The sequence below is a fragment of the Portunus trituberculatus genome, chromosome 24, assembly GCF_017591435.1.
Source record: "Portunus trituberculatus isolate SZX2019 chromosome 24, ASM1759143v1, whole genome shotgun sequence".
In the NCBI taxonomy this organism is placed as follows: domain Eukaryota; kingdom Metazoa; phylum Arthropoda; class Malacostraca; order Decapoda; family Portunidae; genus Portunus; species Portunus trituberculatus.
Window position 1 is genome coordinate 8414598 of NC_059278.1, and position 23845 is coordinate 8438442.

Genomic DNA, 23845 nt, shown 5'->3' on the forward strand with positions numbered 1-23845 from the left:
GAGAGAGAGAGAGAGAGAGAGAGATTAGTCTAAGGCTGTATGCACACACACATACAATCCTACCCGAAGATCGGTCTATGAGCTCTGAGCTTGCTCCGTAATGGGGAAGACTGGCTGGGTGACCAGCAGACGACCGAGGTGAATTACACAAACACACATTATTATTTAATTTTCCTTGCTATCACTATGTCCTTGAATACCTTACTAACGGAAGAGAGAAAAACCACGCTATGTGAAGTATGGAAGCCTTGGAAGATGTAAACTGCAGCAAGAAAAACGTTCGGCCTTGGAGGAAAAAGATAACAGAATAACATACTGCAGTGGTGAGGTGGCGCGCGGTCCGTTCTACCTTTCCTTCCGTGATACGATTACCAGTCCTCCTTGCTGACATTGCAGCGAAGAAACTCCCTTTACGCTTGATTTATGGCGTAAACACAAGTGGTGAATGGTGACTTGCTGCAGCGAAATAGGGAGAACCTTCTTGAGAGTAACTAGTAGTATTCATATGATTGACTGGATGATATGTTTTTCTTACAAAGGAAATACAAAGCTCTCATGAAGAATGTCGTTGTATATGCACTGATCTTCTTTGGGGTGAGTCAAGTTGTTAACCACTTCCAAAGGTATATCTGTTTAAGTTGCTCCAGTTTCAAGAATAGGTATTCCTATTTTAAGTTGATTGCTCGAGGAAATTCCTGGTCATAAATCGTGTAACTTTGCTATCAACAATCCTGGCTTTTCTTTAAATGCACACTTTCTTTTAATGTAACAACTGTACCAAGGCCGATTCGTTGCATTACTTATTCGTTTTGCATATATCGCCATTCCTTTGGTAGTGTACCTTCTCCACAGGCGATTGTATACAGTCTAAGAAGCATGCACGTTGTACGGGAAGCTGGGGAGGTACATGTAGGCCTCGGGGCAGTGCACGGAGCACAGGAGTTGCACCTGGGCGTGACAGGAGGCTGCTGGAAGGAGCGTTTGCGAGGCCCACTGGACGGAGAGGATCCGAGGGTGATTCAGGCGGTGAAGGACCACCATCTCCACCCGCCCAACACCAAGCCTTACAACCTTGATGCCTACACCAACAGACTTAACTATAAGGTAAAGTGACGATCATGTTTAACACTATATACTTGAAAAAATGATAATAATAACAATAATGATAAGTGATCCTCGTTATACTTTTAAGAACGTATAAATTCATTATCATAATCAATGTTACATATGTATCAATTGTTTTAATATCAACAAAATTGCGCTAGATCTGCTTCATAAGAAAGACGGAAGAAATTAACTCTGCCGTTCAATGGTCAATCAATCGAGAACTTCCTTATTATTAGAAATTGTGATTTATAACCTTGGGAGTATGTAAACGTAATTTCTCCCCACTAATTGATGCGCGGCAATTGGTGGTAAACACTATTATAATTATTGTCTACATTAGTTTTTTTCTCTCTGTCTGTTTCCTTCTTAGTATAGATAGTTCATCAATACTGGTAATAACTGTTGGATCAGTAGTGACAGTCGGCCTTTTTTTTTTTTTTTTTTTTTAAGAAATTACATGTGCTACTCTCCTAACAATCAGATATCTCACACACAGGATATGGAGTCGTGGAAATTCCTGCACGAGAGGATAGTTCGTCTCCTGGGTAAGCGGCCCCCAGGATTTTTTGTGGAGGCCGGGGCATTGGACGGCGAGTATCTCTCCAATACACTCCACCTAGAGAAGGTCCGGTGGTGTGAGTTCTCATCTATGTTAAATTAGAGTCCGTTTAGATTAATGAAACTTTTCATCCGGCTTCTTTCGTTCTCATTTACTCTGATAATGAAATCTTGCCCCATCATATTACTGAGCAAGATAGCGACTGATTAATCAGTATTTCTATGTGCAGGTACGTACGTATCTATAACACTGAACCAACAGAGACTATAGCCACTTCAGCTTGTACAATGATAACATATAACTATGATACACGATAATGGCATGCCTAGATAACACTTGGGTGTCAATGTTTGGCGTAAATATTAAGTTTGAACAGGAATTTCCTCGGTTACACAAACTCTTCTCAAAGGGTAGAATGTCGTAAAATGTAGATTATATCTATTTTGAATGGAAGTTTTAAACTTAAAAAAAAAAAAAAAGTGGCTGATGCATGTGATTATATAGCAATTTTCCTTTAAAACTAAGTATATGATCGGCATAATTTCATACTAAGGTGAGGAAGGTTTAAGTTTGAAGTGGATGGTGGAGGTGAAGTGCCTACTTCAAACACTTAAAACGACGCCTGCTAAAGCAAAAGTTGTAGTGTTATGAAATATACACAATGAAAATAGTGATGATAATAACCATCGTGATAATACTTAGCATGCGCGAAAAAAGACAGGTGGAAGATGACTTAATAAATAGGACCTTAGAATAGATGAAAATGTAAATCAAAATAGATAATATCTATTTTGATTTACATTTTCATCTATTCTAAGGTCCTATTTATTTAGTCATCTAAACACATATGTGTTTGTTCGTATTCTGAATTATGATGCTAGCAAATGCTGTGGTGATGCAGGTGTATGGCTGGACGGGGCTACTGGTGGAGCCTAACCCCAATGCCTTCAAACACCTGCTGAAGAAGAACAGGCGTGCATGGTCCTCCAACACTTGTCTGGCCATCACCCCATACCCCAAGGTAACTAACTGCTTGAATGCAATGTCTTCACTTCTGGTTATAAAAGTTACTGCATGACTAGCTGACTGTGTTTTGTATATCAGGAGATGGTTCTTCAGCTGGTGGACACGCGTGCAAACGCTGCCACTACGCAAGCTTTATGGGTGATACGAGGCAGTTCTTTCTTGATGGAGGCGGGCGGTCCTGACCAACAATACCAGGGCAGGGTGTATGACTCAAGCTACGCCACAGTGCAGTGCTTCCCCTTGGTGTCTTATCTGCGGGCTCTCAACATTACGAAGGTAACGCAAATAAATTAACATTTCACATCAGATTCGAAGTTACAAAATAAGTTAGTAAAAATGACATAATGGTAATAAATGATATGAGAATACTTGAATCCCATGAAAAGTAATATACATCTGAATTAAGATCGGTGGAATGGTAAACACTGAAAGAACATGGACGATCGACCATGCGCAAACTGTAAGAACCGCTATATAGCTGCCACTTCATCCCTCAGTTGAATATTAACTTAAGGATTGTTGAGGGATTTATCTGTCAAATATTTTCCTTATCATGTTTCATAACCGGGGGTCGCCGTGGTGCAGTGGGACTGCGCGCGCTTTTTGGGCCCCAGGGTTCTCAAGCGCACGGGTTCGAATCCTGGCCACGGTCTGAGGCAGAGCTGCCAGATGCAGGGAGATTTCCCTGTTTTAGGGAAATTTAGGTCTCAACAGGGAAACAGGGAAGAAAATTCAAAATGTTCCAAAATCTAGGGAAATTTTGACCAACGGACTCACACCCTTCATCCGCAGTCCCCACCCTTGTCCTCCTCCCATCCTCTTCACCCGTCATCCGTACAATAATTATTTGTATTAATTTTTATCAATTATTTATTGTTTCCTTTCCCTCTCAATTGAATTTCAATCCACTTCTGAGGTCTCTCTCGATCACTATAAATCCTTCCTCTACCATTCACTCTTCCTTCCATCATCCCCAAACAGCGTCATGACTTGTACGAGACCCGTATACCGTCCCTTCCCTTTCCTCCCTCGCCCTTGCTAGCTAGCTGAACCTGTTTTCTACGAGACCGATAGAGACCCGTATTCACCCAAACAGTGTCATGACACGTATGAGATCCGTATATCGTCCCTCCCCTCGCCCCTGCTTGATAGCTGAACTTATGACAGCTATATTATATTCGTGTGTGTGTGTGTGTGTGTATATATATATATATATATATATATATATATATATATACACACACACACACACGAATGTGTGTATGTACGTATGTAATTAGTTAAAAATTACGACAGGGAAATGCTGCGCTAAATAGGGAAATATTTTTAGGCAAAACAGGGAACTTTTGGCAACTTGAACTGGCAGCACTGGTCCGAGGTTAGGAAGGGCATCCACTCGGGGTAACGGTTCCTAAATGCCAAAACTAAAGTCCTCCTGACTTCTCTGCCAGGAGGCACCGTCCTAGTCCTAATGTAATAGGGGAACCGGACGTAAAAACGAAAAAAAAAAAAAAAAAAAAAAAAAAAAAATCATGCTCCATAACCATCTAAACAAGCAAAGGATTCTTGTCAAGACTCAAAAGGAGAAGCTTCATTATTGCCATCATATGTTTCAAGTCTTAAATAAATACGGATACCGTTCCGTATTGAAAAGTAATATGTTGCGTTTAGTTTTGAACCAACAGGTAAAAGACACTATTTGTTCCGTATTTGGCCGTATGAATAGTCAAGAAAATAAGATAATTCAAAATCATCGTGACCAAATATCGAGTCAAATATATAACTAGTTCACAAAAATATGACTGCAGTTTGCTTTATATGGATCGTCGTGTGATCGTCTCGTGATCGTGGGTCGTATTGTTTCTTCTTTTACCAATTTACCTCCATCAGACATCAACAAGGCAACAACTGTCAGTATAGATAGGGTGGGGATGGGGATGCTACTGCTGTGCCGGGTTTCACTTTTGTTAGATAATACTGAGCAATGGCTATATACCTTCAGAGGGTTCTTTCTACCGCTTCCCACGCCCCTCCCCCGAAGGCCCCGACTCTCGAAACGCGAATAAACAAGCGCATTTAGAAAAGAAATAATGACATGAATGTAAAACTACTCTGTTCAGATATATTAATACATTACCACCGTAAATGAAGAAGCCTCACATATCTGATAATATTATGGAGACTTGATGATGATGAGCTATTACTACTTCAGAATGTTTGAAAGCTTTTTTTTCTTACATAGTGTAATAGACATTTATTTATTGATTTTCTTAAAACTAGATATATCGCTAAGTATTCCTTCAAAAGAAATTCGCAGTATTTTTCCTTTTTTCACAGGTGGACTTGCTCTCTCTGGATGTAGAGGGAGCAGAACAAAGAATTATGGATACTCTTCCATGGAATTCGCTGGAGATCTCTTTCCTGTTGTTGGAGCATCATGGGGATGTTAAAGGCAAGGACACCAAGTTTGTTGAGGGTGTGGTGGCTCGTGGATATAGCCTCTATGACTACCACATTGACAAGGACAACATAGGGGACTATATTTTTGTCAAGGATGGGGTTTTCTAAGTACAGCATTCAATAAATGCTATTCTGTCAATATGAATAGTGTGGTGTGGCAATAGAAATAATCGATATATAAGTAAATGAAAAATAGATGTATACTGAATTTTTATTTGTACAGCTTAGCTTATAAAGAGGTTAAATAATTACATACGTATATGTATTTATCTGCACTTGATTGGAGAACAATATGTACAGCAATCTAACTACAAAGTACTACAAAGTGGAGGCCTGTGTCTGGGGCTTAGTGGATGAGATATTAAGCGGTAATCGACCAGAGTTCTGAAAAGAAAAGAATGGAAATAATCAATTTTAGTATTACTGGAAATATTACCTACTTGTTTTTTCATACAAATTAAAGGGTCACTGTAAAAAGCAAAGCAGTACTGAAACTTAATTGAGGAACTACAGAAAATTTATATTATGAGGCAATATAAGAATTTCAATGTCTCAGGAAACATCACAAAAATATTTGGCATTTACTAAGAAAAGACTTAAAGGATGAATGAATAAACACTTGGAACTCGAGAATGGCAAAAGTATGGAAAAAGATATTTCCTTAGTTATCATTTCATTGGTAACACCAATATTTTTGGTTCTAAACAAGTAATAATCAATAACTTTTGTTTTTGAACATTAAATTTAATAATTTTACCTAAACAGTACTTTTCATTAATGAAAAGACACGATAAACATTGGATTTGATTTTCTTCTAAGACATTTTTATGTTTTCTAAGATGAAAATAGATATAAAGATTTGCATTTATAATTATTTCAAATTCAAAATATTAATTAAGTGTTGTTATTGCTATTATCACAATTTTGGATTTGTCAATTCATTAGTTATTGGGCAATACATTTACTGTCAGTTGTCGAGATAAATATTTTCGTTATTGTGACCAACTATGGATAAAAGATAACACTCACCATTTGTTGAGCTCTCTTCTCCAATACTCCATATGCAAAGTGGTTCAACTGAAAAAGGAAAAGATTTATTGAAGCAGAGATGATGATTTAAGAAGCATATCATATTGATTCTTTATGATGTATGTTACAAATCCTTATATGAGTTTTCTTTAGTTTTGGTATGAGAGAGAGAGAGAGAGAGAGAGAGAGAGAGAGAGAGAGAGAGAGAGAGAGAGAGAGAGAGAGTGGGGGGAGCAGAGGTGAAAGACACAGGTCACATTTTCACATTAACACTTTACCAGGAATCCTCTTGGGAGAGCCACTCCTTGTACTCTGAACAGCTGCACTTCATTGCTCTCAATGGGATGAACAGCTACTATAGACACTTTTCCCAAGTGACTCGTGTCAGCCATCATTGGGCCACGGCTGACCTCCACAAAGTCCCCAATTCTGTACACCACCACAGTGTTCCCTGTAACAAGAAAGACACATGATACCAGTCTTTATTTTAAATTGTATTCATTCACACATCAGATTTTTTCAAGGCTTGTTGACACAGTTGTATTATTCATGGTTTGTTTATCTTGAGCCACAAAAGTTGTGTGGCTGTAGATAAATCTGCAGTAGTCAACCACTACAATGTTTTTCTTTGGGCCTGAAAAGGGGCATTCATTACAGTCTGTAAAAACTACCTGATTCACCAGGTGACCTAATTTTACATATGAGGCGTTCAGAATAGTAGTGACATAAGCGCCAAAAATAAAAAAACACGCAGTTAAAGTTTTGCAACATTCATTACGCAATAACTTTTTACTGAGATGAGGTAGAAAGCTCTAGGTTTTTGAAAAATGAAGCTCTATAACAGGGCTTTGCAACCATTGTAAGCAAAATCTAATTACGTTCTGAAGTTGCTCATTAACTGCGTTTTCCTGGGGGGGGGGACCTGTATTTTGCGGAACGAAAATACAGGGCGGGCTCTCATTGGCTGTCGTCAGTCACGTCACTGCATCCCTGCCTCCCCATTGGTCACTGAGCACTCTGTAGGAGATACGTTGTGCGGTCACTTTAATGTGATGCTGATATGGTCGATTAATGCCTTCACTACTAGCGGAATTTCATCCTTATTGCCATAATACTTATGACGGCACAGATGCGAGCCAAACACAATAGGAAGATAGTGCTATACCACAGTTTGCTGAGACACGCCAGGGTGAAAATGCAGGCCTCCCATTGCCTGCCTGAGAACATACGTCATTATTGAGTGAGCACGAGTTTTTTTCTTGTCGATGGCCACACAGCCCTGTGTACCCCTCAAAAGAATGGGAATTTCAACCATGTTGCGGGCCAAATTTTGACTTGGACGTTACAGATTCAGAAAGCTGAAGGCGAGATGAAGAAAATGCTATGCAAACCTTAAAATCGACCTGGGTGGCGCTTACGTCACTACTATTCTGAACGCCTCATATAAAAGTGGGTCAGCTGGAAAAAAAAAAATCAGTCATCTGCACGTTATTGAGCCAACTAATAGAATATCAGGCACACTTTTAGCCATTGAGAAGAAAGCAAGAAATATAGCAAAACGAGCAAAACACTAGACAAAATTATCTCTGGTCTGGAGTGCATCGCTTGGGATGAATACTTTTTTCCTCTCTATATGACCTTACTTTATCCATTTAAGCTATTCAATTAACATAAACCTATATCAATCCTGGTGCATATGAAAGAGACAACCATGTCACCATGATACCCAGGTTCTAGGTGGAGGTGTAATTGCCTAACACCTAAGATGCACTTGGGTAGGTGATATGGGCCCTAATATGGGTACCACTATAAATAAAATTGCCTGCACTGCTAATGGGTGGAAGCTGGACAGCACTTCCCATATTCTTCAAGTAAAACCTACAGGTGCTATAGGCCATAGCATGAGAAATAAATAAATAAAAAAAAATTCAAAATAAAAAAATATGCCTGAATTTTTTTTGGGATCTGTCAAATAAAACATTAGTCCCTGGAGAAACCAGTGCAAAATATCTAAAATCAAATATGTAGCAGGAGATTAGATATAAATGTTATAACACTCACAGCCTAGTTGTTGCGAGTATTTAGCTTATAATAACTTGTGTAAAATGTGCATCATTAGATCCCATGGATACTGTTAGCAAAAACACTTAGGATCAATGTTTTGTAGCATTTAAGTACATTGTATCAAGATGTATCATGAGAAGTGGTTTTAGAATGTACATCTCCAGAGAACTGTAAGTGTTGACTACACCCTACATGAAAATAGCCAATAATCACCAACAACTCAGCTCATAACGAATGTCCCAATTGACACAAAATTTGAACTAAGATAAAGAACACAGCTAGACCAAATTAAATAATAGCAGCAAACAAAACAAAATTTACTGAATTCAAACATATCCAATGCACTTTTGATGATTCAGGATAATATAAAAAAACAAATAATCTAAACTGTCTTGATACTAAGAACTCATAGCTCTTTGCTAGCAACATCTTTTTTAATGCTTGTGCTGACATTACTTGCACGAGCCTTGCCATGAATTAGAGACTTGCCTGTAAACCAGTGCTTTACGAACAAACATTAGATATCAAAAGGCTAAAACAAATTGAAGCTGCATTGCTTCTTCCTTGCAGCCTGGTACCTGAGGTGCTCTGTGCTGCCATCTGAGGGATCTGTTGAGTCTTAAACCGGTTGTCTGCAAACATCTTGAGAGCCACACTAGCATCAACTTCTAGCCTTTCAAAGCGGTGAGCAGCTAGGGACAGCTTCACCATCTCTCCTGATAATGTCCTTAATTCTTCCTGGAAAATAAGCTAAATATATATCTTTCATAATTCAATTAGTATGAAGAAAAAAATAAAACTGAAATTCACTATGGTAAGAAAAGATTATATGAAAAAACATGGAAGTCAATGAATCAGTTTCTAAAATGTGAGTTTTGATCATAATTCTCAAACAGGGAAGAGTCCATGAAAGAGATTTACCTTGGTGGGTTCCCACTCTGGTATCTTGATATCAACATCATACACAAAGCTACCACTCCGCACTGAAAAATCAACAAGATTACAGAAGCAGCAAGGGAGATTTGAACACTGAAGAAAATGTAAACTAATTTTCTGAATGGTTATAAAATGGTTGTTTTTAGATGTGAATATATTGATCTTTTAAGATACTATTAATTTCAGATGATATATAAGAGTTGCATATCAAACAAAATACTGAATTACTAAAAACTGTTTGATGACAATTTTTGAGATACTATTACTTTCAGATGATATATAAGAATTGCATATCAAACAAAATATTGATATAGTAAAAACTAATTGATGAAAAGATATTTACAGTATTACTATCTAACCAAATCTTACAGCAATCATAATGATTACTGATCTAATAAAAAAAATTGACAAACAATATTTATTTCTTAATGAGATATATCACAGTGAGTGACTGCCAGAATTAATCTGATGGTGAAGCAAGTCAAATGTCACTAAAGACTCCTTTAGTTAGTAAAGAGTACCATTTGGTGAGGGATAAGAGCAGAGTTCCACATAGAGATTGTCCTTGAAAGACGACTCCAGCAAAGCTCCCAGCATCACTGAGGCTGAGCGCCAAAAGGCTTTGTTGGCATAGTATGGGTCAGACTGGAACAAGAAATAATAAGTTTACTCCAGGCTGCTGACAAAAAGAATTAAGGGCTATAAGATAGTATTGTCATGCCAATGAATACATACACATAAGATACCACAGTAATTGGTGGATGTAAATATGGTAATTTCAATATAATTTATCTTAATCCACGAGAGAGAGAGAGAGAGAGAGAGAGAGAGAGAGAGAGAGAGAGAGAGAGAGAGAGAGAGAGAGAGAGAGAGAGAGAGAATAAATTTTCAGCAAATATTTTGCCTTCTACATCCTTCTTACTTTATAAGAGGAATGGAGAAATTCATAAACTTGTATCCCCCTATTTCCCTCACCTGTCTGAAATGGAGGAAGCGGAGGGTACAACTGTCCTCCAGAGGCCGGTGCATGTCCCACACCTGACCATCTACTTCTGCTAAGACGGACCTTTCCATTATCATTTGGTTTATGTCTGTTGGAATTAAATGCATCAGTGCACATTAAATGTAACTCAATGCATAGAAGTAGTGACTGGTAATTACACAGACTCAGAAATGCAACACAGACTCACAAGTAAGGCCTGAAAATTATTTTGAAGAGCTTATTTATACTAAAAAGTTCTTCCATCACTATCATTGTAAGCTACAATATGTATTTGTAAAGGAAGAAACCATTTTTTATTGTGCCTAAACCAAGAAAATACATGGAAAGTTCATTATGCATATATATTCAAGTACATAATATATACTACAAAAAAGTATACAAAGACAACCTCAGTAATACAGAACTATTTTTACTATACTATCTTAAAATCTAATGACATGACATTAATTCAACTTATGGCATAACCCTTATAGTTTTGCCCTTATCTTATGAGACAATGACAATAAGAATTTATAAAATAAAGGAATGGCTGGCTCCTAAACGATAAACTTTTCAGTACTGTATTTAACCTAAGCTAACAAAGGTTACAATGCTGATCAACACTCACGCTGGGCACAGTTATATGGTGTGGACATGCCCTTGTTCATGATGAGGGTGCAGTTCTTTGGCTGGCCATCATACTGCACTTCAATCTTCTCTACGTCTGTGATTAGAGCAGCCTGTCGCTGTGCTTCCTGAGTGAACAGCTGAGAACGCTTCTTTTTTACAATTGTGTTGGTGAGTGCTTGCTTGTGGTATGGGCCTGTATGGGTGGAGTATGGAATAATATGGTATTCAAATTCTTGTGCAGTTTTAACACACACACACACACACACACACACACACACACTATATGATAGTTGAGAAGCCTGATATCGTGTGTTTGACTGAGACAAATTTGCATGAAAAAACAAAGATAAATTTGGATAATAAATATAATATATGGAGAAAGGATAGGGAGAGTAAAGGTGGAGGAGGAGTTATGATTATGACGAAGAAATAAATAAATGTGGATAAGGTTTGGTATGGGAAGAACAACGCAGAAGTGATAAGCATAAGGATAAAAAGTGATGGAAAAGAATTAATAATCATGGTGACCTATGTACCTCCTAAAACAAATTCTTGGACATTAAGGAATACGACAATATGATCAAGGATACTTTACAGAGTTTGGAAAGTGTATTATCTGGAAAAAGAAAGGTGATACTAGTAGGAGATTTTAATTGTAAGGAGGTGGATTGGGAAAATCTAGTAAGTGGTGTTGGAGAAGAAGCATGGGAGAGAGATTTCTTAATCTAATGATGGAAAATATGATGGAACAGAGGGTGAAGGAAAATACTAGATATAGAGGAGATGATGAACCGGCTAGACTGGATTTGGTGTTAACAAGAGAAGTGTACCTATGTGGAGATATACAATACAAGTGTCCTTTGGGAAAGAGTGATCATGTGGTTATGGAAATGCAGATAGCAACAACACAGCGAAGGAAGGACGAGACATACAGGAGTGGTAGATTGAATTATAGAAAGATGGACACAGAAAGTTTGAAAAATTATTTCAGAAAATTAGATTGGGAGATGTTACAAATCAGAGAAGTGCAAAAGAAATATGAGATTTTTATGAAATATTATAAAGAAGGAGTTATGAAATTTGTACCAAAGTATAAACCAAGAGAGGAAGGAAGAAAGGATTGGTTTAATGCAACTTGTGTTAAGGCTAAGGAAAAGAGAGATGTGGCTTGGAAAAGATGGAAAAGAGCAGGAATATACTAAATAAGGAGAATTATAGAGTGGCAAGAAATGAGTATGTGAGGGTAAGGAGGGAGGAAGAAAGAAAATTTGAAAGATATTGTAGACAAGAGTAAGGAACATCCAAAATTGTTTTACAGGTTCATAAATGGTAAACTTAAAAGAGAGAGTCCATTGAAAGATTAAAAGGAGAGCAAGGGATAGTAGATGACCCTAAGAATATAGCGGAATTGCTAAATAATAGGTTTCAGCAAGTATTTACTAAAGAAACAATGTTTGTAAAGCCACAGAATGTACAAGGAAATGTGCACATGGAGGACATTAAGATACCTAAAAGGAGTTATATAAAATGTTGGAGGAACTTAAAGATGATAAAGCGATGGGACCAGATGAAGTTTCAGGAAAATTATTGAAGGAGTGTAGAGAAGAATTGATTGATCCATTATATGATATTATAAGGTGCTCATTAGAAACAGGGAAGTACCAGTAGAGTGGAAGAGAGCTGAAGTGGTGCCCATTTATAAGGGAGGCAGTAAGGAAGAGCCTCTTAACTATAGACCTGTGTCTCTAACAAGTGTGGTCGGTAAGATTTGTGAGAGGGTGATAAAGAAATATTGGATACGGTTCCTGGAGGATCATAAGTTATTATCGGATCATCAATTTGGCTTCAGGAAAGGGAGGTCATGTGTAACAAATCTACTGAGCTTTTATTCAAGAGTGGTTGACAAAATACAGGAGAGAGGGATGGATGGACTGTGTATATTTGGATTTAAAGAAAGCTTTTGACAAGGTACCTCACGAGAGACTGTTATGGAAAGTAGAGATTTATGGAGGACTGAAAGGAAAAGTGTTAAAGTGGATGGAAAACTACTTGAGATGGAGGGAGATGAGAACGGTAATAAGGGATGCAAGGTCGGACTGGTTGGTGGTGGAGAGTGGAGTCCCACAAGGCTCAGTGCTGGCACCAATACTTTTCCTGGTATATATAAATGACATGCCAGAGGAGTAAACAGTTATATTAATTTGTTTGCGGATGATGCGAAGTTGTGTAGGTGTGTGAAGAGTGAAGAAGATTGTGAAATTTTACAGGCAGACCTGGATAAGATTTGGGAGTGGAGCAAGAGGTGGCAAATGGAATTTAATCTGAGCAAAAGTCATGTGATGGAGATGGGAAAGAGTGGAAGACGGCCAAGAGGGTCATATAAGATGGGTGAAGAAGTAGTGTTGAAAAAGGTGGAAAAGGAAAAGGATTTGGGAGTGATAATACAAGACCATGGGCAGTTTGAGGCTCATATTGATAAGATGTTTGGAGAAACATATAATTTGATAAAAAAATATTGGATTAGCCTTCCATTATATGGATAAAGATATGATGAAGAAATTAATTAGTATGGTAATTAGACCAAGATTGGAATATGCTGGAGTGGTCTGGTCCCCTTATAAAAAGAAGCATATAAGGAAGTTGGAGAGATTGCAGAGAATGGCAACAAAAATGGTTCCGGAATTGGCAGAAATGACCTATGAGGAGAGATTAAAAGAAATGAATTTGCCTACCTTGGAACAAAGAAGAGAAAGAGGAGATTTAATACAGGTTTATAAACTGTTGAATGGACTGGATGAAGTGGATAATGAGCAAATGATGTTGAGAGAGGAAAACTTAAGTAGAACTACAAGATCGCATAGTAAAAAGATAGCCAAGGGAATATGCTTGAAGGATGTGAAAAAATATAGTTTCCCACAAAGATGTGTGGAGGTGTGGAATGGTTTGAGTGAGGAGGTGGTGTCAGCAAGGAGTGTGCATAGTTTTAAAGGAAAGTTGGATGTGTGTAGATATGGAGACGAGGCCACACGAGTATGATACCCAGGCCCTGTAAAATTACAACTAGGTGAATACAACTAGGTGAATACACACACACTACACACACACACACACACACACACACACACACACACACACACACACACACTACACGGACGATGCGAAACTGTGCAGAGTCATTAAACAAAAAGAGGATTGTGAAATACTACAGGAAGACTTAAACAAGATCTGGAAATGGAGCAAAAAATGGGAGATGGAATTCAATGTGGACAAAAGCCATGTCATGGAAATAGGAAAAAGTGAAAGACGACCAGTGGGAATCTATAAGATGGGAGATGGAGTAGAACTAGAAAAAGTAAAAAAGGAAAAGGACTTGGGAGTGACAATGGAAGAAATTAATCAACCGGTAAGCCATATTGATAGAATTTTCAGAGAGACGTATAATTTGCTAAGGAATATTGGAGTAGCATTTCACTATATGGACAAGGAAATGATGAAGAAATTGATAAGTACTAAAATAAGACCTAGATTGGAATATGTAGGAGTTGTGTGGACTCCCATAAAAGAAACACATAAGAAAATTAGAGAGACTACAAAAAATGGTTACAAGAATGGTTCCAAAATTTAAAGGGATGACATATGAGGAGAGACTAAAGGCTATGGATCTACCAACCTTGGAGCAGAGAAGAGAGAGAGGGGATCTGATACAAGTTTATAAATTCATTAACGGAATGGATAAAGTGGATAATGAGAAACTGATCCTGAGAGAAGAATATGACTTTAGAAGCACAAGATCGCATAGTAAGAAACTAAGGAAGGACGATGTCTGAGAGATGTTAAAAATTTAGTTTCCCGCAAAGATGTGTTGAGACTTGGAACAGTTTGAGTGAGGAAGTGGTGTCAGCAAAGAGTGTACATAGTTTTAAAGAAAAATTAGATAAGTGTAGATATGGAGACGGGACCACACGAACATAAAGCCCAGGCCCTGTAAAACTACAACTAGGTAAATACAACAGGTAACACACACACACACACACACACACACACACACACACACACACACACACACGGGCCGGTAGCTCAGTGGTTAGAGCGCTGGCTTCACAAGCCAGATGACCGGGGTTCGATTCCCCGGCCGGGTGGAGATATTTGGGTGTGTCTCCTTTCACGTGTAGCCCCTGTTCACCTAGCAGTGAGTAGGTACGGGATGTAAATCGAGGAGTTGTGACCTTGTTGTCCCGGTGTGTGGTGTGTGCCTGGTCTCAGACCTATCCCAAGATCGGAAATAATGAACTCTGAGCTCGTTCCGTAGGGTAACGTCTGGCTGTCTCGTCAGAGACTGCAGCAGATCAAACAGTGAATTACACACACTACAAAAAATGGCTACAAGAATGGTTCCAGAATTTGAAGGGATGACATATGAGGAGAGACTAAAGGCTATGGATCTACCAACCCTGGAACAAAGAAGGGAGAGAGGAGATCTGATATAAGTTTATAAATTGATCAACGGAATGGACCAAGTGGATAATGAGAAACTGATCCTGAGAGAAGAATATGATATTTGAAGCACAAGATTGCATAGTAAAAAGCTGAGAAAAGGAAGATGTCTGAGAGATGTTAAAAAATATAGTTTCCAGCAAAGATGTATTGAAACGTGGAACAGTGTTAATGAAGAAGTAATGTCTGCAACGAGTGTACATACTTTTAAAGTAAGATTGGATAAGTGTAGATATGGAGATGGGACCACACGAGCATAAAGCCCAGGCCCTGTAACACTGCAACTAGGTACAACTAGATAAACACACACACACACACACACATTTCTGGAGTTGGAAGGTAAAATTGAAAAACTGTTTGAAAAGTATGGGGGCCTGGAAACGAGTTATGACAATGTAATGAAAGAGTGCGCCGATATGAAGAAAGAAAATGCAGTACTGAAAGAGGAAGTTAAGTTAATTAAAGTGAATTGCGACAAATGTGGAGAATCTTTAGGAAAAGTGATGGAGAAGCAGGCTGAATGGAAAAAAAGTCAGGAAGTGGAAAGAAAGGAGGTAAATTACAAAGTTGCAAGTCTGGAAAAGGAAATCAAAGAGTCTGGGGAGAAAACTTTGGGCCTTGCTGAAATTATAGATCAACAGATCATAGAAGAGAAGATTGCTGAGAAAGTGGTGAAGGTTATTAAGTCAAATGAGACATTGGTGAGGGAAACTGTAGACAAAAAGAGATGTGTGGTGATATTTGGTGTGGAGGAGGATAAGACACCGAGTAAAATGGAGAGAGAAAAACATAAAAAGGTGATAAATAATATCATTAATGTGGTGCAGGAGGAGGAAAAGACCTAGTACAAGAAATAGAGGACTTCCATAGAATTGGAAAGTTCACAGGAGAAGGTATGAGGCCAATAAGAATCAAACTTAAGTCACAAAAGGATGTAGATGAATTGGTGGAGAAGTCATGGAGGCTAGCCCAGCAGGAAACAACAAGGAAGATTTGGTTGAGAAGAGATCTCGGTGAAAAGGAAAGAGAAATGTTAAATGAGTTGAGAAAGGAGGCTTTGAAAAAAATGAAGAGAGGACAGAAGAGGAGAAGAAAGAGTTTTCTGGAGAATCTTGGATATGAGACTGAGGAAGTGGTTCATAACCCAGAAAAGTACAGCAAGAAAGGACTAAAGAAACTTACGTATGAGCAGAATGTAATGTATTCCAACATAAATGGAGTGATATCGGGATTTTAGAACTCAACGATTACTTGAGGGACAAGAACCCAGATATTGTGGGTCTTACTGAAACAAAACTGAGAGAGGAGAAGACCTGATGATGGTTGGAGAAGGAAATATAATGTTTGGAAAAGAAATAGAGTAGGTAAGATGGGAGGAGGAGTGATGTTGCTGGTTAAAAAGATATAAAGGTGGATCAAGTGAAAGAAGGTATGGGAAAGGCAGAAGTGCTAAAGATCAGAGCAGAAACTAATGAAGGAAAAAGAGGCACTACATAGTGGTGTACGTACCACCTAAGACAAATGCATGGTCAGTACAGGAATATGAAGAAATGATAAGTGATACAGGAACATGTCTGGAAGAAATGTTGGGTGGCTGTGAACGAACTATAATGATGGGAGATTTTAATTGTAAAGAGGTGTGTTGGGAGGACTGGTCAATGGAAGGATCAGAGACAACATGGGGAAATACACTATTGACACTGGCAATGGAAAATGTGTTAACTCAGTGGGTCAAAGAAGATACTAGGTTTGGAGGAGAGGGAGCATCGTCAAGACTGGACTTGGTCTTTAGTACAGAGCCAATGGTCATTGAGGAGATGAGGGTGGAGTGCCCTTTAGCAAAGAGTGATCATGCAGTTTTGGAGTTCAAGGTGATAGATGAAGAGAAATCTAGAAGAAATGAAGAATATAAAGTGGGAAGATGGAATTATGCCAAGACAGATTTTGGAAACCTAAAGAAATTCTTTCAAGAGACAAATTGGATGAAATTCAAGAGTGCTAAGGAGCAAATGAAAAGTGGAAGGAATTTATAAAAATATACAAAGAAGGTGAGAAAAATTTGTACCAATAAGACAACATAGAGAAGTTGGAAAGCAGGACTGGTTTAACGATAGATGTGAAAAGGCTAGAACAAGAAAAGAGGATGCATGGAAGAGGTGGAGAAGGAAAAGACGGATTAAGCAGTGGGAAAGTTACAAAAGAGCAAGAAATGAATATGTGTTGATTAGAAGAGAAGAAAGAAAGAAACAAGAAAAGGATATAATTGATAAATGTAAAGACCAACCAAGGCTTTTTACAGACATGTGAACAACAACATCAAAAATAGAGAAAGTATTGAAAGTTTAGAAGTAAATGGAGTATGCAGTGAGGATCCCAGGAAATGGCAGAGGCTATGAATGGATGCTTTCGGAAGGTATTCACAAAGGAGACTGCTTTTGACAAACCACTGGTAATGGAACAGAAAGGGATTATGAAGGAGTTTCAAGTAACTGTGGAGGAGATCAAAAATATGATGGGGAGTTTAGAAGTGAGAAAAGCTGTGGGACCTGATGGGGTATCAGGATGGATTTTAAGAGAATGCAGGAGCAACTGGCAGAAAAAGTTTGTGAAGTAATTGATGCCTCATTAAGGGAAGGTGTAGTGCCCCAAGACTGGAAAAGAGCTAACATTGTCCCAATTTATAAATCAGGTAACAAGAGAGACCCATTGAACTATAGACCAGTGTCACTTACAAGTGTGGTAGCTAAGATGTGTGAGAGGGTGGTGAAGAATAGATGGACAGACTTCTTGGAGAAAAATGACATACTTTGTGAGTGTCAATTTGGTTTTAGAAAAGGGCGTTCATGCACGACAAACCTGATATGTTACTATTCGAGGGTGATAGATGTAATACAGGAAAGAGATGGTTGGGCTGATGGAATATATCTGGATTTAAAAAGGCCTTTGATAAGGTACCACACGGAGACTGATCTGGAAACTTGAAATGGTAGGAGGAGTGCATGGCAGTTTACTAAAATGGATGGAAGACTTTTGGTAGGAAGAGAAATGAGAACAATAATTAAGGACAGACCATCAGAATGGGGCTTGGTGGAGAGTGGAGTTCCACAGGGATCAGTGTTGGCACCAGTAATGTTCGCGGTCTACATAAATGACATGGTGGATGGGGTGTCCAGTTATGTGAGCCTATTTGCAGACGATGCAAAATTGTTAAGAAAAGTGAGATGTGACAAAGATTGCGAACTACTCCAGGAAGACTTGGACAGAATATGGAAATGGAGCTGTACATGGCAAATGGAGTTCAACACGACAAAATGCAAGAAATTAGAGTTTGGCAAGAGTGAAAGAAGAATCAGGAGTATGTACAAGATAGGAAATGAAGACATAAAACCAGTCATGAAGAAAAAGACCTTGGGGTGACAATTACCAATGACCTATCGCCAGAGAGACATATAAACAAAATAATTGGAGAAGTATTGAACTTATTGAGGAACATAAGAGTGGCGTTCGTATATTTAGATGAAGAAATGATGAAGAAAATAATTACTGCAATGATAAGACCGAGGCTTGAATATGCAACAATACAGTGGGCTCCGAACTTAAAGAAACACATAAGGAAACTAGAGAAAGTACAGAGGGCTGCAACAAAAATGGTGCCTGACTTAAGAGATTTGACTTATGAAGACAGACTGAACAGAATGCAACTTCCGACCCTGGAAAACAGAAGAGAAAGGGGAGACCTGATAGCAATATACAGAGTGATGATTGGCATGGAAAAATGGATAGGGAAGATCTGTGTATGTGGAATGAAAGAATGTCGACAGGGCATGGGAAAAAACTAAAAATGGCCACTTATAGGAGAGATGTGAAAAAATATAGCTTCCCTCATAGAAGGGTGGAAGCATGGAATAGTTTAGACGTGGAAGTGGTCAATGCAAGGAATATTCATGATTTTAAGAAAAAGCTGGACATTAGTAGATATGGAGACGGGACAGTACGAGCATAGCTCTTTTCCCGTATGTTACAATTAGGTAAATACAATTAGGTAAATACACACACACACACACACACACACACACACACACACACACACACACACACACACACACACACACACACAATAATCTATAAGATGGGAGATGGTGTAGAACTGGAGAAAGTAAAAAAGGAAAAGGACTTAGAAGTGACGATGGAAGAAAATAATCAACCAGTAAGCCATATTGATAGAATTTTTAGAGAAACATATAATTTACTGAGGAATATTGGAGTAGCATTTCACTACATGGACAAAGAAATGATGAAGAAATTGATAAATACTATAATAAGACCTAGATTGGAATATGCAGGAGTAGTGTGGACCCCTCATAAAAAGAAACACATAAGAAAATTGGAGAGGCTACAAAAAATGGCTACAAAAATGGTCCCAGAACTTGAAGGGATGACATATGAGGAGAGACTAAAGGCTATGGATCTACCAACCTTGGAACAAAGAAGGGAGAGAGGAGACCTGATACAAGTCTATAAATTGATCAATGGAATGGACCAAGTGGATAATGAGAAACTGATCTTGAGAGAAGAATATGACATCCGAAGTACAAGATCACATAGTAAAAAGCTGAGAAAGGGAAGATGTCTGAGAGATATTAAAAAATATAGTTTCCCACAGAGATGTATTGAGACGTGGAACAGTTTAGATGAAGAAGTAGTGTCTGCAACGAGTGTGCACACTTTTAAAGTAAGATTGGATAAGTGTAGATATGGAGATGGAGCCACATGAGCATAAAGCCCAAGCCCTGTAAAACTACAACTAGGTAAATACACACACACACACACACACACACACACACACACACACACACACACACAAAATAAAACAAATGAATAAAAATAAGTAAATAAGATAAAAAATAATACAATAAAATGCCATTTGATATAGGTAGTACAATAAAAAAATGAAGACTGCAAGATCATTAAAATTCAAGTATGTACACCATAACCATGAAATTAATTACATTCCTGCCTCCAAAGTATTGATTATATGTACTATACATATAATGAAATGACTTTTCACAAAATCTCCCAAAAAATTGTTATTTACCACAAAATACAGTAAAACTAATCTGATCCACTAAACAGGATAATGGTATATCAGCTGCTATCATATTGCAAAGTAAGATAATATAAATTTCTGGAGAACAAAGATAACTTCAGAGATTTCTCCAGTTAATGATAGGTCAGCCAATACTCTTGTGTTCACATGAAACCTGATTAAGGAATGCATAGAGGTGCTATTACCTTTCAAACTCTTTTTTTATTGTTATATTACACAAGTACAATGCAGCTACAGTATTACATTTTTTTGAGGTCATATAACACATGGAACAAACATAGTACCTGCAATGTTGGTAAACATTGCTTTTCATGGGTTTTCCTATACTTTTCATCAAACAAGGCTTCTCATTCTGAGTAATTTAGATCTCATGGATACCCACTGCAAATTATGCATAATATTTATGCAAATTCTTAAAAGATTTATCTGTATTTGGGGAAGTAAGCTCTTTTGTTCTAGTGACAAAAATTATAATTGATACATCCATGTATATAAAGGAAAGGTAAGCACTCATCTACTCCAGCGAAGGTGTGTTTGTTCATGTGTGCATATGTCACAACAATTGTGCAAAGTCCAAAATTAATTATGGTGATTCATTCTTTTGTTTGAGAATGTGGCTGCTGGCAAATGGGGGGAAGAAAAAAAAATAAATAAATAAAATAAATAAATAAATAAATAAATCATAGCATGATGTTTTTTCCTATGGAAGGAGAAGTGGCTCAATAAGAAAATTTTTAAATTTGTCTAAGAAGGAGGTCAGTCTGCGGTAGGAGTTGTTTCAATTATATATTTTCATTGCATCACCAAATTTTACAAAGGCAAATAAGGTTGCAAATTCAAAGTAATTTCTTAGCTTTACCCATTAAGTTTGATTAGGTTAAGCTAGTATGGTTAGGTTATATTAGTTTAGTTCGGTTATATTAATTTAGTGATGTTGGATTACTTGAATTAAGTTAGACTGGTTTGGTCTGGTTGAATTAGATTAGTTTGATTAGGCTGGTCAGTGGTGATACAAGCCAGCAAGCACACCGCAATTGGCAAGCAACAGTCAGTTTCTTGTAGGGAACATTATGAAAGCGTTGAAAACAAAACTTTTTTTTCTCAGTGAATTTCACTCGGTTTTGTAGTAATTTTCTTCTTGCTTTTATGGCAAAACATTAGTTTATGATAGGGGGTTGGTTGGGAGAATAAAAAATAAGAACTAATGATTTGCAAGAAGAAACAACATGCAAATTAATTCAAAACAGGCTGAAAATTAACAGTGGCAAAATTAGTTTCTGATACAAAAAGCAACTGGTGAAAGAATACAAATACATGGTATAAGAAGAAAAAAAAAAAAAAAAAAAAAAAAAAAAAAATTACCATAATTTACACACCAAAGAGATCGACAGTAAAATTTAAGAATTTAATTAATCTAATATATCTTGACATTTGAATGAAAACAATAATGGGTTAATCAATAGAATAAGGCCTTGTACCCTATACACACCACACTTGTATGCTTAGTCAGCATTCTTAGTGTACTATACATCTGTGATTATATTAAGGGTTAGGGTTAATGTTTACTATTGGTCCTTGTCAGTAACACATGACAAGACTGCATGTTGTAGTAGAATACTCAATGTACCTCACGTTTATGAATTTTTTTTTCGTGTGTTCTGCTATTACGGATTCATTATGGTAGGGTTGCCACCTGTCCCTTAAAATATGGAACCGTTCCGTATTGAAGCGTGAAATGCTGCGTTCCGTATTGAACCAATACGGAACGCCATTTGTTCCGTATTTACCTGTATGAATAGTCAAGCAAATGAAATAAATTAATAAGTCATTGTGACCAAATATTGAAACAAATACATAACCAATTCACAAAAATATATGAGTTTGTTAGGGGTTTGTCGTGCTGCCCGTGGGTTACATGAACAGTACACGTAATATCTCGCTCTGCCTCTATGGTCCATCACCAACGGCTGTCAGTCTAAAAATGAGAGGGGCGGAGAACACTGCTGCTGTGCTGTGCCATGCCTATGTCTCATCCCTGTTAGGTACCTGGTACAGAACATGGTTACGTCTGCAGGATCTGTACACTTGGAAAATGTATAAGTAATGGCTATATTTATGATCCATTCATATTCCAGGTCGCTACTGTTTTCTCCAAATGAGTCTTCTTTTTCTTTTTTTTCTTTAATTAAGAGAAATATATTTTTCAGTGTCTCCTTCTTTAGAATTTATACAGACACATGTAGTTTAAAAAATATATTACTGATAACTTGACTGATGAACGTATTTTGCAATATATCCTCACATTTAGTCAATATATCCTTGAATTCCTCCTAATACAGGGTACTTATGGAATTGAGCTTATCTTCAAGCCTTGTCAATATGATTGACTTTCTACCCGCCATCACTGTTCCAACCTCAGCTAATGCGTTCCGTATTTTTAGGAGGTGGAGGTGGCAACCCTACATTATGGATACTTTTGAAAATCAACACATTGCGCCAAAAAACAGAGTTTGATTAGTTTTGTGGTTAGGTTAACTTAAATTACATAGTATGTTTTCATCTAGTTGGTCGGGGATATCGATATGGACAAAATTTCGCATTTCCTCAAAAGGTCTGAGGAGACAAACGGCCATACTTGGCAATCGAAGGACCTGTTGTAAATATTTACCAGTGTTATGTTTAGTTAGATTGTCAGATTTCATCAGTTTTAGCGAGTTATTTTCCAGTGTAGTTAAATATGGACTCTTGCTTTTTTTAAATGGAAAATTTGACCTGTTTTGGCTTTTCCCATCCAAAAATCCCGCTTTCTCAACAGCTCCCCAGTTTACTGTTGGGGAGTGGGCTGGTGGCGAAAGGGAAGGCCTTATCCTAAGGTTTTACCCAGCAATGTTATTTCAGCATTGACTTCATAATCTATGTATGCAATAAGTCAGCAGATGTCACAAAGAAAATACCAAAACAACACACGTGTGCATGGCAGGAGGCGGGGCAAGGCTGCGGCCACCCTGGAGGTCAACATGATGAAGTCCAAATGTCTTTTCTTCCTTCACTCTCACTGCCTCCACGTTCACAAAACACTCCAAGGATGTCCTTCGTCACTGCTATTCAATATTTGTTCTCGGTTATCCTTCACTAGCAGTAATACTAATGTGTTGAGAAATCTTTGCCTCTCCTCTCACCGGTGTTTACATTTGTAAGCTTGATCCGTAGCCGTGGCCCGTGGGCCCGTGATGGAGAATTCGGCTAGTTGCACATTTTATCCCAAGGAACGTAGAACCCTGTTTTTTGTTTTTACTTTTTATTTAGTTAATATTTCCACATGGTGCCCTAATTTCGTGATTTTTTCCGTTGATTATTCACTTATCTTTCATGTATACATATTGTAGGTAGAATTCTCTCTCTCTCTCTCTCTCTCTCTCTCTCTCTCTCTCTCTCTCTCTCTTTTTTTTAG

The 23845-nt window shown here is 37.8% G+C and overlaps 2 protein-coding genes across 5 annotated transcripts; one reads left to right on the forward strand and one right to left on the reverse strand.

Annotated features, from left to right (window-relative positions):
- Positions 1 to 91: 91 nt before the first annotated feature.
- Positions 92 to 5353, forward strand: LOC123508331 (protein Star-like). Of its 3 annotated transcripts, none has more exons than XM_045261946.1 (6): positions 92 to 594; positions 853 to 1104; positions 1604 to 1732; positions 2568 to 2687; positions 2786 to 2968; positions 5030 to 5353. In XM_045261946.1, exons 1-6 carry the CDS (start codon positions 523 to 525, stop codon positions 5258 to 5260), a joined length of 987 nt encoding a protein of 328 aa, XP_045117881.1. In that variant the 5' UTR covers positions 92 to 522; the 3' UTR covers positions 5261 to 5353. The 3 variants fall into 3 exon arrangements, with proteins under 3 accessions (XP_045117881.1, XP_045117882.1, XP_045117880.1); XM_045261947.1 differs by having other exon boundaries at positions 96 to 594; positions 837 to 1104; positions 2771 to 2968; XM_045261945.1 differs by having other exon boundaries at positions 96 to 594; positions 2771 to 2968.
- Positions 5352 to 23634, reverse strand: LOC123508332 (39S ribosomal protein L39, mitochondrial-like). Of its 2 annotated transcripts, XM_045261948.1 has the most exons (9): positions 23362 to 23631; positions 10792 to 10986; positions 10157 to 10272; positions 9703 to 9826; positions 9167 to 9228; positions 8824 to 8983; positions 6460 to 6632; positions 6182 to 6229; positions 5352 to 5536 (listed from the first exon to the last, which is right to left on the reverse strand). In XM_045261948.1, the coding sequence occupies exons 1-9, from the start codon at positions 23411 to 23413 to the stop codon at positions 5471 to 5473; spliced, it is 996 nt and encodes a 331-aa protein (XP_045117883.1). In that variant the 5' UTR covers positions 23414 to 23631; the 3' UTR covers positions 5352 to 5470. The 2 variants fall into 2 exon arrangements, with proteins under 2 accessions (XP_045117883.1, XP_045117885.1); XM_045261950.1 differs by lacking the exon at positions 10792 to 10986 and having other exon boundaries at positions 23362 to 23634.
- Positions 23635 to 23845: the final 211 nt, after the last annotated feature.

Bases quoted from the DNA above. Each gene is read 5' to 3' on its own strand.
- LOC123508332 (XM_045261948.1), bottom strand. From the start codon at position 23,413: ATGTTGACCTCCAGGGTGGCCGCAGCCTTGCCCCGCCTCCTGCCATGC. The intron at 8,984-9,166 runs GTAAATCTCTTT...CTTATTTTCCAG, and splicing joins CAGAGTGGGAACCCACCAAG to GAAGAATTAAGGACATTATC. The intron at 6,230-6,459 runs GTAAAGTGTTAA...TTCCTTTTTCAG, and splicing joins CTCTCCCAAGAGGATTCCTG to TTGAACCACTTTGCATATGG.
- LOC123508331 (XM_045261945.1), top strand. From the start codon at position 523: ATGTTTTTCTTACAAAGGAAATACAAAGCTCTCATGAAGAATGTCGTT. The intron at 595-852 runs GTGAGTCAAGTT...CCTTCTCCACAG, and splicing joins ATGCACTGATCTTCTTTGGG to GCGATTGTATACAGTCTAAG. The intron at 1,105-1,603 runs GTAAAGTGACGA...TCTCACACACAG, and splicing joins CCAACAGACTTAACTATAAG to GATATGGAGTCGTGGAAATT.